Source organism: Pseudopipra pipra, chromosome 6 (genome assembly GCF_036250125.1).
Source record: "Pseudopipra pipra isolate bDixPip1 chromosome 6, bDixPip1.hap1, whole genome shotgun sequence".
In the NCBI taxonomy this organism is placed as follows: Eukaryota; Metazoa; Chordata; class Aves; order Passeriformes; family Pipridae; genus Pseudopipra; species Pseudopipra pipra.
In genome coordinates this window covers 24,738,221-24,754,071 of record NC_087554.1, presented here as the reverse complement: position 1 = coordinate 24,754,071, position 15,851 = coordinate 24,738,221, and the positions used below count along the sequence as shown (strand labels likewise).

Sequence of the window (15,851 nt, the reverse complement as noted above, 5' to 3'; positions counted from 1 at the left end):
GTCTTCTCCCTAAAGCTCTTAGCAAGCGGGTTTCCTGAGGACTCCTTTAGTTTGCTTCTTGCTCAGAGACTGCAGGAGACACTGCACTGCTGTGTTGGGAAGAATTATTTATAGAAAATCATTCCTCAAATATTTTCTTAATCAGCTATCCTTTTAGCTGTGGAGAGGGCTGGGATTAAGGGAGTACGGGGTGGGATACTGTGATATTTGCACCCATAAGAGAACGAGAGAAGCTGAGAGGGACAGGGAAATTTCTGTCAATTAGTTCTCCTCCTTTCCAGATCCAGCTTGACCGTCACACTTCTAATTATAACAACTAAAAATTCATCAGCAATTTCATGAAACTGGAACCTCTGTGCTCTTCAGTAAGAGGAATGAGAGACAGAGAAGAGGAAGATTACAAAGGAAAAGGTTGATTAAATATAGAATCATGGCTAGGCTTTGCGAATGGAGATTTGGGAAGGGCTTTACCCCCGTTTGTTACAAGCGCACTGGTGGCTAAAAAGGCCAATACGAGATGGCCTTTTTGGGCACATCCGGTTGCAAAAGGCACAGCAGAAAGACTCCTTGGGTGGTATATTCTGCAAGGCACAATTCTTTCTGCGTTGCCTTTTCTCCTCGAGGGTGACCCTGCGTGCTTTCTCGAAAGCATCAGCAGCGTTATAGATGGTGTGTCTCCAGGTCTCCGGATTGGAGGCCAGAGTAGACCAGTTATGTTGATCAATATGGCCAAGGCTGAGATGTTGTTTCAGGGAGTCCTTGTATCTTTTCTTCAGGGCTCCTCTCATGCGGCAGCCAGTGGCAAGTTCACCACAGAGCACGGTCTTAGGGAGGTGGTGGTCCTTCATCCTTGAGACGTGCCCTGCCCAACGCAGCTGTGTTCTCAGCAACATGGCCTCAATACTTGTGATTGCTGCTTGTTCTAGAACAGACGTGTTAGTCACATAATCTGACCAGTGGATGTTTAGAATTGTACGGAGGCAGTGTTGATGGAAGCATTCTAGGAGTCGCAGGTGGTGGCGGTAGATGACCCATGATTCGGAACCATATAAGAGAGTCGACAACACTATGGCTCTGTAAACGCTGATCTTTGTACTTTTCTTCAAGTGTTTGTTTCACCGAACTCTTTTATGGAGTTTTCCGAAAGCACTGTATGATTTTGCTAACCTGTTGTCTATCTCTCCGTCAATGTTACCACCCGAGGAGATGAGGCTACCTAGGAACAAGAGAAGCTGAGAGGGACAGGGAAATTTCTGTCAATTAGTTCTCCTCCTTTCCAGATCCAGCTTGACCGTCACACTTCTAATTATAACAACTAAAAATTCATCAGCAATTTCATGAAACTGGAACCTCTGTGCTCTTCAGTAAGAGGAATGAGAGACAGAGAAGAGGAAGATTACAAAGGAAAAGGTTGATTAAATATAGAATATAGAGGTGGTTGATAGCCTCTTTCCTAACACATTCTTTTTAGCTATAAGAGCAGTTGAAGAGAAGAGGTGAAAATTATCCTGTCTTGGTTTTGTCCTAGAAATAACCTGGAGTTGCAAAACTCACCAATTGGCATGAAGGGTTTTGAGGCAGGGCTTGGCCGGGACATGCCAATAGAATTCACAGCATAAATCCGCATCTCATAAACTACTCCTTCAATCATTCGCTTGGCTTCATAGGTTAGCTCCTTTAAAAGGTCAAAGTTCAGTCTCATCCATCGATAGCTCTTCTTCTTCTTTCTTTCTAAAATATAGCCTGGAAAGGATAGATGTTATTGTGTAAAAGAACTGCAAATTGTTATCTCATGCAGGAAAAAAGAAAATCCTTATAAGAGAATGAGAAATTGCCTGGAAAATTTTAAGATGAAGTATAGAGTTAAAAGTTAATTTTTTTTCTTGTATTCTTCTGCAATTCACTAATCTTGACTAACAGCACAAATTCCAAACAAAAGATTAGTTAGAATAACAGTCTGACAATTCCTTTTTTTTTAATGTTTTATCTAACAACTGATGCTAGATCTTTGTGTTCATTGCTAGATGGTGGAATTGCAGAGTGCAGAATGCTTCCCAGACTGTGCAGATCCCAGCTTCCTTCAGCCCTACAGTGGAGTGAGACATGGCCACTCACCATTTTTCTTGCTCTGATTTCCTTGGGAAGGAAAGTGAACCTGTATGATAGCAGAGAACCAAGAGAGATGGCTGCACTGCAGAACAAATCTGTAGGACAGCTTAGTCTGTATGCCCGGAATCCAGGTCTTAGTACATCTGACTCACACACTCAACATCCACAGCCTTTCCCACACTACCACGCTGTTTTTCAGAATGACTAAGGCCCGATTATGGGTTTAAAAGATAAACTTCTCATTTTCCAAAACTGACAATGGAATCTGTGATTCCTGATGCTTAATATGGAGGATGGTTGTATATCACGTTGGAAGATATTTTCCAGTTGACCTGCTACAAAGGACTGATCAACTGTTTCTTTCCATCTAGCTATATTAAATTTCTGCTGCTTCTCTGTGTTGCAGATAACATGACTGGATGTGACCCATGTAGGCTTCTTTTAAACAAGCTTTGCTTTGAAAGCTCTTCATCTTTTAACTACAGAATGAATAATCAGAGCATACTCTGAATAGTCATTTACACATGCCATTCACACATGTTTATTGTATATGTCTGTTTCTACTCATGGACTGCAGAGATCTGTACAGATGTCTGTAATTGCAATCAGCTACCACAGTATAAGAAGTCTAAAGCAAGGACTTATGAATTGAGCTGTGTAGGGGAGTGATTCAATCCATACTGCTCACCAATGTCATGGCTATCAACCTTGCAAATGTCCTTTTGGTATACCTGAGAAGTATGATTCACACTTAGGGTGTCTGAAGGGAGGTGGCACATATGCTGACATGCTGTAGGCACAGACACCATGCATCAGCAGCCTTTTCTGTCTGTGTTGAAGTACAAGAAGAGCATGGGAGTCTACATAATGTTTTGGGAAATGAGTGGTGGAAGTACCTTTAAGCTGACAGGTTGTATTATCGCTTCTAATGCATAAAGTTACTCCTGGCATGCTTGTTTTCTGTAGCTTTTAAACAGAGTTAAAAGCTGTAAGCAAAGAACTTGTAGTTCCTTTGATATGTTCCTGGTTTTTTTGTCTCTTCACCAGGGTCTATGAGACTGAGAGAAGTTTCATCAACTCAGTCTCTGTTTTTCTACCATTTTAGATAAACAGTTTCCTGTCACAATGGAGACATTTCTTCACTGTAGCATACCAGAACTGCAATTTAAAAAAAAAAAGGCAGAAAGGAGGTAAAATGACAACACTGGTAGTATTGCTGACACTTGGTAAAGCAGATTATTTCCCCAAATGCACAGAATATGTGAGAGATAAAAATACTGTTTTAGTAATACGAAAATCACACAAAACCCCACGAAAGGTGAAGATGGGGTGTGAATTTCTTTTTTATGTCTGTTCTGCCTACAATGCCATCTGTATCAATATGAAGACAGATAAGAATGCATATGCCTTTTTTCCCCTTGCCTTTTTAACTTGCCTTTAAAGCTATGTTTGAATGGACAGTGCTGCATCTTGGGTTTTCCTCTCCCCCCTGCTGCAGGGGTTTTATTGTAGCTCTATTAGTAGTGCAGTCCTGTACTGACTGAAGAAACTCCCTCAGGTAGTGCAAAGGGTCATTAGTGGAACAATAACAAAATCATTCCTTTGACAGTGAAAATGAAACAAAGAACTTTCTAAAATATGTGCTCTGAAAACTCTACAAAACAAAATCATGGGCTTTGCATAGTCAGTGAGGTGGAGTTGGCTGTGGTAATGGGACAGCTATTGGTATGTATCTTTGCACACAATAGTTTAAATTGCTAACTTCTTGCTTGCTTCTGCTCAGAACAGATGAAACCACAATGGACTGGACTGGCCCGGCAATACCTTGTTTATTCCTGCACAGATAAATTCTGTTGAATTAAATGAGACTGATCTTGTGGAAATTAATGAAGCACAAACATCCAAAAGCAAATACAAACTCCTCTCTTCCGGATAATATGCAGGAGATTAAAAGAATTTTAGAGCATTTCTAGCCCTGACATCTCCATGGAAGTCCATAGAGCTTTCAGTGTATTTTTTTTAAAGAAACTCAGACATCTTTATTAAACAAATTGCTAGATATGGACTACACAGGATTTTTTTCCCCTAAAATTGTTCAGGACCCTACATTATTTTATTTTTCTTCTGAGGATCACAGAGAGTTTTATCTAAAACTCTCCATGCTCTGAGCAGAACTTAAAATAGTAATATTCTTTATTGTGCCTGCTCATTTCCTGCATTGCATGATAACTTTGCACTCTAGTTTTTAGTACAGATTTTAAGGTCCTTAAAATGATCAAAAAGTGTTTAATGATGCATTATTTTGTATGAAATAGAATTATGGAGTAGTTTTCCACTAAAAAACATGTATTACATGCTTTGAGATTGCGGATGTCTGGAGCTGATGACTGAGGTGGCCAGAGATCTGTTTGATATTTGATAGGTAAGTACAAAGGCCTGTATACTGGCGTAAGATTTCTGTCTTGAATGAGAATGTTTAGCTTTAACTATTTTTGATATCATCTTCTTTTTCTGTGGTAACTTATTCGCTGAAATACTTCTCTGATTCAAACAGCACAGGTAGGGGGCACTGTCTCCTCAAAATTGAAGAGCCAGAACCTAGACTGGTTTGAAGGTTAGACACATCAGAGTAGTTAGTGTCTGAGGGTCAGCCTTCCTAGAGTGAGTAAACATAGAGAATCCTTCTGTGCCACTTTAAAGGAACAGCAAAAAGTATAGGCAAAGCTGCAGGGGACTTTATATTTTAGGACTCCTTACCAAGTACTGGTTGCCCACCATCATACTTAGGGGGTTGCCACTGCACAGTACAGTAATCTTCTCCAATGTTGCTGATTGTGGGAGCTTCTGGAGGGTCAGGAACATCTGAAGAAAGTATGAGAATGAACGAGAGTTGTTATTGTTTCAATTTCTTTATACAAGTAAATTAAATATTTTTCTTTAACACTTATTTTTTCCTGTATAGCATTGATCCAGTCACTAGTGGTGTCCCCCAGGAGTCAGAGTTGGGCCCAGTCCTGTTTAATATCCTTAATGATGATCCGAATGAGGGGATTGAATCTATCATTAGCAAATTTGCGGACGACACCAAGTTGGGAGGGGTGTCGATCTGCTGGAGGGTAGGAAGGCCCTGCAGAGAGGCCAGGACAGGCTGGATTGATGGGCTGAGACCGACAGCAGTATGAGGTTCAACAAGACCAAGTGCCGACTCCTACATTTTGGCCACCAGAACCCCATCTAGCATTACAGGCTCAGGGGAATAGTGTTTGGAAAGTGGACAAGTGTAAAAGGACCTGTAGCTGCTGACTGACAGCAGCTGAACTTGAGCTAGTGGTGTGCCCAGGTAGCCAAGAAGGCCAATGGCATCCTGGCCTGTATCAGGAATAGTGTGGCCAACAGGACTAGGGAAGTGATTCTTCCCCTGTACTCAGCACTGGTGAGGCTGCACCTTGAATCTTCTGTCCAGTTCTGGGCCCCTCAACTCAGGACGGACACTGAGGTGCTGGAGTGGGTCCAGAGAAGGGGAACGAAGCTGGTGAAGGGTCTGGAACCCAAGTCCTATGAGGAGCAGCTGAGGGATCTGGGGGTGTTCAGCCTGGAGAAAAGAGGCTCAAGGGAGACCTCATCACTCTCTACAACTACCTGAAAGGAGGTTGTAGCCAGATGAGGATCAGTCTCTTCTCCTAGGCAACCAGTGACAGGACAAGAGGACATAGTCTAAGGCTGCTCCAAGGGAGGTTTAGGGTCGACAATCAGAAGAAATTCTTCACAGAAAGGGTGATTAGATTTTGGAATGGGCTGACCAGGGAGGTGGCGGAGTCACCATTCCTAGAGGTATTTAAGGAAAGACTGGATGTGGCACGTAGTGCCATGATCTAGTTGACAAGGTGGTGTTGGGTGATAGGTTGGACTTTATGATCATAGGTTGAACTCGAGGTCTTTTCCAACCTAATTGATTCCATGATTCTGCGATACAGCATTGCCAGATAGCAACAGTAGGTACAACTGAGAATGTATCAACTTAGTCTAAAGCAAATCCTGCTCTTTCATGCTTCCTTTAAATACCAGTGATTATTCAGCTCCCTTTTTCTTCCCAGAAATAATAAACTTTTTGCAAAAATATAAGGTAATGAGGTAATTCTGCTCTGTAAGATGAGCCTTGCTCCAGGGTTTCTTATTTTCTCTAGAATAAACGCTATAAAATACAATGACTGCATGTCTCACATATTTTGTCACTTTGGAGATATTCATAGTAAATATCCTGACTTAGTATTAATAAAATAATGAAGGAGACTTAGTATTCACCAAGCAATTCTAAATTTTAATACTGTAGGTGCAGGTAATTTTCTTTTATCATTTCTAATGTGCATATAACCCAGCCTTTTGTTATGTGTGCCAGGGTATCAGCGAATTAAATATTATGAAAAATTTTTAGAAATAACTGACTCAAAATCATATTCCTCCCAGCTCTTCTGTGACTTATTGAAGTGTCTGTCAATCTGTTATGTTTCTTTATTCCATTAACCGTTTACTGCTTATAGAATGGAGTAATCTTTGCTTAAAAACATAAAGCACAACAAAATGACTAGAAGTTTTTCTTATCTCAGACAAGCATGAAGCATGTACTTTAGAACAGAATGTCATCCATAAAATGATAAGATCACCTGAAACAGGAAATACATGGATTACTATTGGGAGTTGCTCTCTTAACTTTTCACACAGAAGGTAACTACCTCTGAAAAAATACTTCTACCAGAGTTATGACTGATAATGTTCCTTTCTTTACGATCTTTTTCAGTTTTTCTAAACCTAAGGTCAGAACTTGTCTCAGTTTTAGAGAAGGATGAGTTTCAATGAATTGAAGATGCTTTCATGCTCTGTTTGCTTCTTTCCTTCACTTACCAATAACTTTGACTGTGATATCAGCCTTATCTTCTCCCACTGGATTCTTAAGTATAACTCTGTATACTCCCTCATCTTCCTTTTCTGCTCCTTCAATGATGAAGACACAATGGTCTTCATGTATCTCCACACGAACTCTGCCTTCAGATTCAAACAGAAGCTGTGGGCAGTGAAAGTAACAGATAAAATCATTTTAAGTTTTTTCTGGGACAGCCTGATGACTCTGTATGTAAGCTGGTGAAAATCTACAAATCATTGAATATTATAAAAATTATTGACAAGCTATAATGCTTTTCAAGTTCTATTTGCATGTAGAAGAGAGAAATATAGACTGGTTGGCTCACATAAATAACATTAATAAAATTGGTTCTGAAAGTCTGTGGGTTGTTAAGATTCCCACAAACCCAGTTATGTTTCAAAGAAGTTATTAAGTACTTCCACAAATTCCTACTGGGGATAGTTGCTAGCATCACTAGAAACTAGAGTTTCATAGATAACAATTGGGTACCACGTAAATTAAAGAAAGTTTTTTAAAAAAATTCAAATGGTTGAGCAAACATTCCTGATCAACAGTATCTATATTTGGCACCAGATAATATTGATTTGACCAATTTCTCTCTAAAAAAATTACCATGTTTCTTGTAACTGTTAATGGCATCAGTGTGATTTCTGCCACTCAATAATGGCATATGGGGAAACTTTCTACTTCTTGCTAAAGTCTAAACATAATGATCACAATTTTGTTGTAGATATGTAACATGCTCCTTTCTTCTTAATGTGCCTGTGTATTTTTAGTCTTATAACAGGAACCATTAGAAAGAATATGTGTCCAAATATTGACTAGTACAGCAGAATCCTAACCCTGAGAATGGTTTATTGCTGTATAATAAATGTAAAATATTTTTGACTCCATCAAAAGAGAAGTTACTTAGCACAACAATGAAAGTTGTTGAAAAGTGAGTCCTCTATCACTGCATTATAGTCGACTGTCTTGACATTGTCATCTTTCCATGTGTCCTGTAAGCTTTTGTCCTAGTTATTTTTATCCTAGCTATTATTGAAGCTTACAGATTAGTGGGAAGAAAAAAAGATAAACACTCACAAATAAATTTTAAATAGTTTTCAAATTACTGCTTTGATTCCTTGTAATGCAGCCATCATGTGACGACGATTAGAAAGATTTCCTTAGTCAGCTCCTTACTCTAAAATTACTCATCAAATCTCATGTGTCCAGTCAAGTCTTTAGCATTACCATTTTGAGGCAGGATGTTGGGTCTGATATGCTATTTGATTCACCAGTTTTAATATCTACTGACCTTAATTTTGTTTCCTTTTGAATATGGCTTTTTATCTGGAAAACACTAAACACGTTTGCGCATCTGCATAAATAATAAGGAACTTACCTTATGATCAGTATTTAAATCACTGCCGTTTTCCGAGGGAGTCATGGAATCATCATTGATTCGAACTAGGTCACTTTTCTAGATAAGCAAAGAAATCACAGAAAGTCAGCTAAGTCTGAGCAGAATGGTAAAGCTGTTTCTGCAGACAGAGAAGAGTCCATAGGTTTATTAGGGGGATTGAATCTGGAGGTGTGAGAAAAATGAAAAGTGAGGCAGCAAGCAGACCTGGGTAGGAAATCTACCAATACAAAAGTAAAAAGCAGAAACAGATAAAGTTGTATCAGAATGCAGTGAAGGAAAGTGTAAGTCATCAAACCCAAATCTACAGCTTTACAAAGAAAGATGCATGACATTCCTTCAGTAGAGTTGTAAATGGTTGTGAATCTGTGTCCTCTGGTACTCATTACTCGTCTTGGGTAACTACACAAATAAAGGGTTACTCCTCTCTGTAAAATTGGTATAGTAATTTGATGTAAATGTTTTAACACTCATAAGTACAGTCAGCTCTGTAACACATCTTCTGAAGCTGTGCTACTGTTTGTTTAGAATTTCATTAATAAGTATATGCTACACATCCTTCAATCAAGACTGACTGCTTTTACTCCTATGTTGAGACCTCACGCTTTAGAAATTAGGCTGGATAGGAGTTGTCTGATACCCAATCATCATTTTATTACAGAAACTTCTATATAGAAGAGTCAGTTCCTTGGCTTTTTTTGTTTGTTTCCATACTAATTCTGCATTGCAGAAAAAAAAGTCCTAAATGTTATTAAATATGCTAACCTGAACAAAGAATGTGGTACAATCATGAAGAAATAAGATTGGGAGAATTAACATAATTGGCAATATTATTTTCTCTATATGTACGCCTATGGAAGTATAATGATGCTATAGAATATTATATAAAGTATTTCTGGTTTGTACTAGTTATAGCTCAAGAGCCCACAGATGGTGAGGAGCAGGGGTATTCTGAGATAGACAGAAAGGATGCTCACTCAATGTTTTGAGTCTAGCTTCTAAATTCTTTCTCTAATGTTTTGTACTTTCTTTGATAAGGTAAATAACAAGTGTCCTCTCTTTTCATTATACCAAATTCAGTTTTATGCTAATAGTCTGCTAAGATGACATTCTCTTCACAGACTGTAGGATTCTTGAGAAAGATTAAAAAAAGAAGCTGCCATCTCCAGAACATATCTATTCTATCAGGTGAAGGTGATGGGGGTGACTCATCATTTATTTATTTTTCTCTGAAGTAAGAAGAGAATAAATGTATGTGGTATCCTACTGTCTGCATGGGACATACGTCTAGTCATATATAATCAGACCCTTTTTTTGGTCTGAAAAAACAAGGAACAGTTCAGAAAAAGAACAGTTCAGGATGAATCACAAAACCAGCTAAATCTCAAAAAGCTGCAGTGCAGATATTTAATTTTTTTCTTGAGGTTTAAAAAAATAAAATTGGAAGGAAGATGAAAATACTTGTAAATAAGAATTGTAAATCAAAGTAAGATTTGAGAAAGAAAAATGAATTTCCTGTTGTGATTTCCTTGCCTCAGACATGGTGTGAAGTTACACCTTACCTTGTTTACTTTCTGCCAGATTACAGTGGGTGTTGGATCTCCTGATACGGGAACATCCAACCTCAGTTTGTTCCCAGCCACTACGACGATAGTGTCAGGGGATTGGCCCAGACAGTCAAGGTGGATTTTGGGGGGTTCTGTAGCAAAGGCAGAGAAAATAAATTTTAAATGCAGTTTGAGTATTCCATATGAAATATTACACCCCAGAATATTAATATATTAAATTAATAATAAAAATACTGCTTATTTTTGCTATTGAAGACATTCTTACTTGCATACAATTAATGGCTGCTGTTCTTACCTTCTCTTGGTACAAAATCTATCTTGACCTCTGGGGGAAAGAAAAAGAGGGGAGGAGTGAGGAGAAATAAATCAGAAAACAGAATTTACATAGCATTTGCACCCAGAAAGTAATTTTAAAACTGATTAAAACCTCATAAGGCATATTCATCAGCAGATTTGTGCAATAAACTGGAAAACAGGCTCTGTAAAACAATGTGATAATGATAACACAAAATAACAAGGAAAAGCAATGTGCCTATATTGAGGTATCAGGAAAGAGATTTGCATACTCTTTCCTGGTATAAAAATAATTGATGTCCTCATTTTATCCCTCCAGAATTCCCATTACATGTTGTAAGATAACTTACCCAAAAACTGAAGCTTGGCAGAAAGGTTGTAAGCAAATCCTTGAGGAATAAAGGAATAATCAGCTTCATCCTCTGGTGTTACATCCTCAATAGTTAGTTTATGGATTCTGGAAACATGAACAAATGTATTCCATTCCCTTACCTTACCTCTCCAGGAGAAACAGGGCTATGTCAAGAGATAAGGTGGAAGCTATAGGATTTTCACAGACATTATTATTTCTTCTTCCTTTGCCCTGACATCAAGTCAACAGCCACTAGGGTTGTAGACTGCTCTGCTTTCAGTATTAAAGCAAATCCATATCAGCATGTTGTATATAAATGGATTTTTCTTGCCAAGGTAGATGCATAGATGAGTCTGAAGAGAGGAAGCAGTTTCCCTGCTTTAGTCCAGTCCTTTACTATTACAAGGGCAGTTGTACCACTGCTGACTGGTTTCATTTGATCAGATCATGACAACAATAAACTCTGAATAAACAAACTAAAAAGTGGTGCTCCATCCCTGTATTATTTTAATTTCAAAATAGAATACAGAAAGGAGTACCAAGGAAGATTTCACCTAGCATTTAATGCTTGTGTATCTTCTGAATCTTCTTGGTCTCCATTTCCAGTAGTAATCAGACTGGTAGGAAAGTTGAGCACAGAATTGCACAACTGTATATGCTAATATAAACACTAGTTTTTCTGTAGGGCTTACACACATGCACTATCTTAATCTGCCTGCTAAACACTACTGCTAGTTTTAAAATTATTAACCATGTGTTTTCTGGATTGTTCAAATACCAAAAAACCATGAAAACCTAATGCAAACTAAGATTTACTTCTGCTGATATGCCACTGATGCCATACATGTAAAACACACTAACTCAGAAAGGCTACAGCACACATGCCAAAGCAAGTCTGTCACTAAATGTTGGTTGCATATGAAACTTTTTTCCTTTTATCTGAAGCCAGGACAAAGTCTCATTTTATATTCCTATCCCCTGAGATAATAGCTCCTATGGATTGCAATGCAATACCTAAGCCTGTACCTGATTTCTGAAACGAGACTAACCTGCCAATATGGGAGATCTTTATCCTTTCATCTGGGACCACCTCCTTTCCATTTTTCAACCAGATTCCTTTCACGTTTTCATCAGAAACTTCACACTTGAAGACTGCCTGGTCACGTGCCTTCACTGTCAGGTCCGCAATGCTCTGATAAACTTCCAGCTTTTTCTCTGATATTGTGAGAATAATCGATACACGCATAAAAAGTCAGAATAGCGCAAAAGTAGATAGTGTGGATTTACCGAGCCGAAAAGGCAAGGGCTGAGCAAGCTGTTTGTGGAAGGGGGAAATGTGAAGGGAAATACCCAGCATGCAAGGCTTTAACAGGACACATAGCTTAGCACCTGTTATTATCAGAGTATCTGTTACGTCCGGCACAGAAGTCTGAGTTCTCCTTGAGGCCTTTATGCCTCAAACCCTATGCCCCTTATTACGTCTTCTTTTTCCCTGGCAGGAGGATTATGCTATCTCTATGCACTATCCTGGAGAAGGTTACCTTTTGCCCGTTTTAGATTTTAAGCTTCTCTGGTTCTATGATATTCCCGGTGCCTACCTTGCACAATTAGTTCAGCGACTGATACCCCACCATTGGTCTTCACGGTGTAGTGTCCACTATCCTCCTTGGTTGACTCATTAATAATGAGATACTGTTTTTTTCCGTCTTTCTTGAATCGGTATTTGAATGTTTCTTCTCGTGTCAGTTCAATTCCATCCTTTTCCCTGCAATGCCAAATAGTGCTGAGTCATTTTTCTATGGTTTGAAGAGGAGAGTAAGAGTCAGCTCAACGTTACTAGAGATTGGAAGACACAAGGTAAAACCAATCTTTGTAGCATTTCAAGTTAGCAAAAAAAGAGTCTATTGGAACCAGAATGACTCTAGCTTGACCATCAGTTTTCACTAGGAATTTGACTTCTGGTTCAAGAGAGTTCATCACAATGTATTGCTTGATTGTTACTATTTATATCCTATAGATAAACATGAAAGTATGTTAAATGCTTTAGAAGATACAGGGATGAAGACACACTTCACCAGCAGGGACTTTACTATCTTAAAAGCTGCCATAAGGTAAATGGGTCTTGCTGGGGAAATTACCTAAAAGTCTTAATTTTCCTGATGTGAATTATAATTTTTATAAATTCATGGTTTGTGGGCATCAGTAAAAGTAGAAAATTTTAAGATGGATTCAAATGAATGTGTATTTTGAATTTTGTTGTTCTTTCCATTCAAAGATGCCACAGTATATTTTATAAGGCTTTACTAAATTAAGCTTCACCATCCAGCCCAGGAGGAAATTTAATTATTGTAATTTCCAATCCTCATGAAGGGAAATGCACAGGGAATATTCATGCTGTTTAGTCAAGGTCATACAAAAATACATAAGATGTTTCAAGGGTTTCCTGTTCCTAATCCTAAATAACATAAACAGGCTACAAGAAAATAACTTGTAATTCCTTCAGCTTACTAATTTCATAGAATTGTATAATTTTCATTATTATCTGAATATATTTCTATGATGTTGCTTGAATATTGCTGCAGTTTGTAAATGAAAAAGGTTTTCTCTTTGAAACTTAGTCACATGGAAAAATAAACAGAAAAGATGTATGCTTTTAATAAAGGAAGAATGCTCCTTCTATCTTGTGTCATTTCCTTTGTTTTTTACCAGTGACTATTCAGCCTAACAAATGAGCTTACAGTATAGGAAATTGAAATGCTACTTGGGGACTCATTAAAACACTATAACTCTAATTTCTAGGTAGATGTATGCAAGAAAATCTTCTACCTCTGTTAGTCTGCTAAAGTAAATCACGTGATCAAAACTTTAGGCAGAGACAAGAATACTACAACTTGTGACTTAGATGTACCTGCTGCAACTGCATTTCAAAATACCTACAGGTTACTCTCTCCTAACTGTTCATTATAACACAACTTATTGGAATTTATGGTTGCTTTAGTAAAAGACTGGTCTCCCAGGTCACGGAACAGCACTAGTAAGGCAGGAAACAGAGGATGCCTTTAACAACCACTTGAAATGCAGGATAATAGTTTCTCTTCGTTCCTCTTCAGATAAGAGCCTGAAGCTGCATTTGACATGCTCTCCTAAGGCTCATATTGTGATTCATGCAGGATACTTCTGAAACAAGTGCTACAATGCAATGTATAAACCTTTGCTGAACTGCTGAGAATGGACTGTGATCTCAGAGTTCAATATGCTGCTGTGGCAAAACCAGGCATGTGCACCGTGGCTAGTGTTCTAGAGATGAACTTTTAAATTTATTTCTTGGGGGTCTATTTTGATATGTGGCTCATGAAAGACATCTGAATGTTCTATTCAGCCTTTAGTAAGAAAGAGTTCTATTGAAATATTCTCTAAATAATGAAAATAGACTGTTTGTAATGATTAGTGTCTTAAATCCTTGGGAAGGGAATAGTATATTTACCTTCTGTTTGTTTTACTAACGACCAGGACATTGCTGATGCTGCATATGAGTAGAGTGTTTGCAGAGGTGTGTAGTGACCAATAGAGGAGTGATAAAACTGTAAAATCTCAGAAAAGAACTCCCAGATATCACTTGGCTTAAAATAAATACACTGCTGTAGTGAAAAGCAGATATTACCTTAAGTGTAATATTATCACTTTAAGGTAATACTACAGGCCTTCCTTTGGCAACTGGAGCAAGGAAGCATAAGAATCTGTTTATATTAAATTATAAATGGAGGATTATATAGAATCATAGAAGTGTTGGTTTAAAGACCACCATAGGCAATCTGGTCCAGCCTCACATTTGAAGCAGAACAAGTGCAATAATAGGTAGATCAGGCATGGTTTAATCTATCCAAATCCTAAGCATCTGCAAGATCAGATATCTGTTCTCAACTCTACAACTCAATACCTCTTTGTCTGGAAATGCTTTCCTATCTCCTCTTTGGATTCTAAGGATTAATTGGTTAATGTCTTCTGAAGTATCACTGATGGAGGTAGTATGTGATAATTGGGACACTCAGATTTATTGTTATAAATATGCATCACTAAGGTTTGTAGCTGAGAAGATGATAAGATGATATATATCCAGCATTCAGAGATAGAAAAATCAGGTCAAAACTATGTATTTTATTACATCTTTTTCTTCAGGAATTACATAATTTCCAAGACCATCTGAAGTTTAGGAAATACTGTTCCATCATACCTCATAAGAGATGTAATAATATGAAACCTTTCTGGGTGATCAAGAGAGCATTCTTTCCTGATTACTATGAAGAGATCCACATAAGAAATTCTCCAAGCCCTAGTCTGATGGCCATGCCTACCCCTTATTTCTGTCTTGTGCAAATCACATAATTGCCTTTGTTCATGTGCTTGTGATTTCGTATTCTGGGTTTAAAGGGTGCAAGAGCTCTAACAGGTGCTCTGAGTTAGTGCCTGTTACTTGGCTTAAGCTATTGAGCATTTCCCTAAGGTGCCATAAAATTGGAACTCTTATCTCCACACTGTCCTTCTTTTTTTCCATGGATACTTTGCTGTATAAAATACTCCCTTTTGTTGCCAAAAAGCATTGACTGAGTCTCACATAATAACACCAGTAAAATACAGTGTAAATATCTAACTTCTCAGTTTTCTGTTGCCATGATTTGATGAGTTTTTCTGACCACTTGCTGTGTTTCAGGCTGAGACAGCTGGTGCTTTGCCCATGTCACACCAAATACCTATCCCACAGATATCAGCTCTGCAAGATGTATGGGAGTTGTTCAAAGGCATAGGATCAAAGTGTGGCAGCTGCACTGTGCTCTGAGAGGAACTGATCTGGCTGTCCCCATCTCTTGTGACCAGGCATGTGGAAGCAGTTCCTGAACAATAGCATGTGGGTGCCTGAGCATGAGGCTTTAATAGTGCAGTGCATACGCTGTACTAGCTCTTGGGATCTATTTAAATTCTCAGTTCCTTCCTTTTGGAGAGCAGATCACTAGTTGGCACTTTCCAGGAATGTAATGGGCATTGTGAGAACGCTTGATAACCATGTGCCTGAAGCTGTTAACAAGCACAAGAGAATTCCGTCTGGTAGAGAAATGAAGTGAGAACAGTGTGCATAAGGCATGGCATGTGAGCCCTGCTTGCCATGCCTGCCCAAGCAGCATAAACCTTCCAGCTTCTGCTCAGTTGGAATGC

The 15,851-nt window shown here is 38.5% G+C and overlaps 1 protein-coding gene across 1 annotated transcript in view; it reads right to left on the bottom strand.

Annotated features, from left to right (window-relative positions):
* MYBPC3 (myosin binding protein C3) overlaps positions 1 to 15,851 on the bottom strand; it is a 61,012-nt gene that overhangs the window by 20,011 nt on the left and 25,150 nt on the right. Inside the window, exons 16-24 of the mRNA XM_064657881.1 lie at positions 12,242 to 12,408; positions 11,693 to 11,858; positions 10,642 to 10,748; positions 10,293 to 10,322; positions 9,992 to 10,128; positions 8,412 to 8,489; positions 7,009 to 7,168; positions 4,867 to 4,971; positions 1,555 to 1,743 (exon numbers count right to left, since the gene is read on the bottom strand). Of these exons, the coding sequence (XP_064513951.1) occupies positions 1,555 to 1,743; positions 4,867 to 4,971; positions 7,009 to 7,168; positions 8,412 to 8,489; positions 9,992 to 10,128; positions 10,293 to 10,322; positions 10,642 to 10,748; positions 11,693 to 11,858; positions 12,242 to 12,408 (1,139 nt within the window). The remainder of the gene's footprint in view (positions 1 to 1,554; positions 1,744 to 4,866; positions 4,972 to 7,008; positions 7,169 to 8,411; positions 8,490 to 9,991; positions 10,129 to 10,292; positions 10,323 to 10,641; positions 10,749 to 11,692; positions 11,859 to 12,241; positions 12,409 to 15,851) is intronic.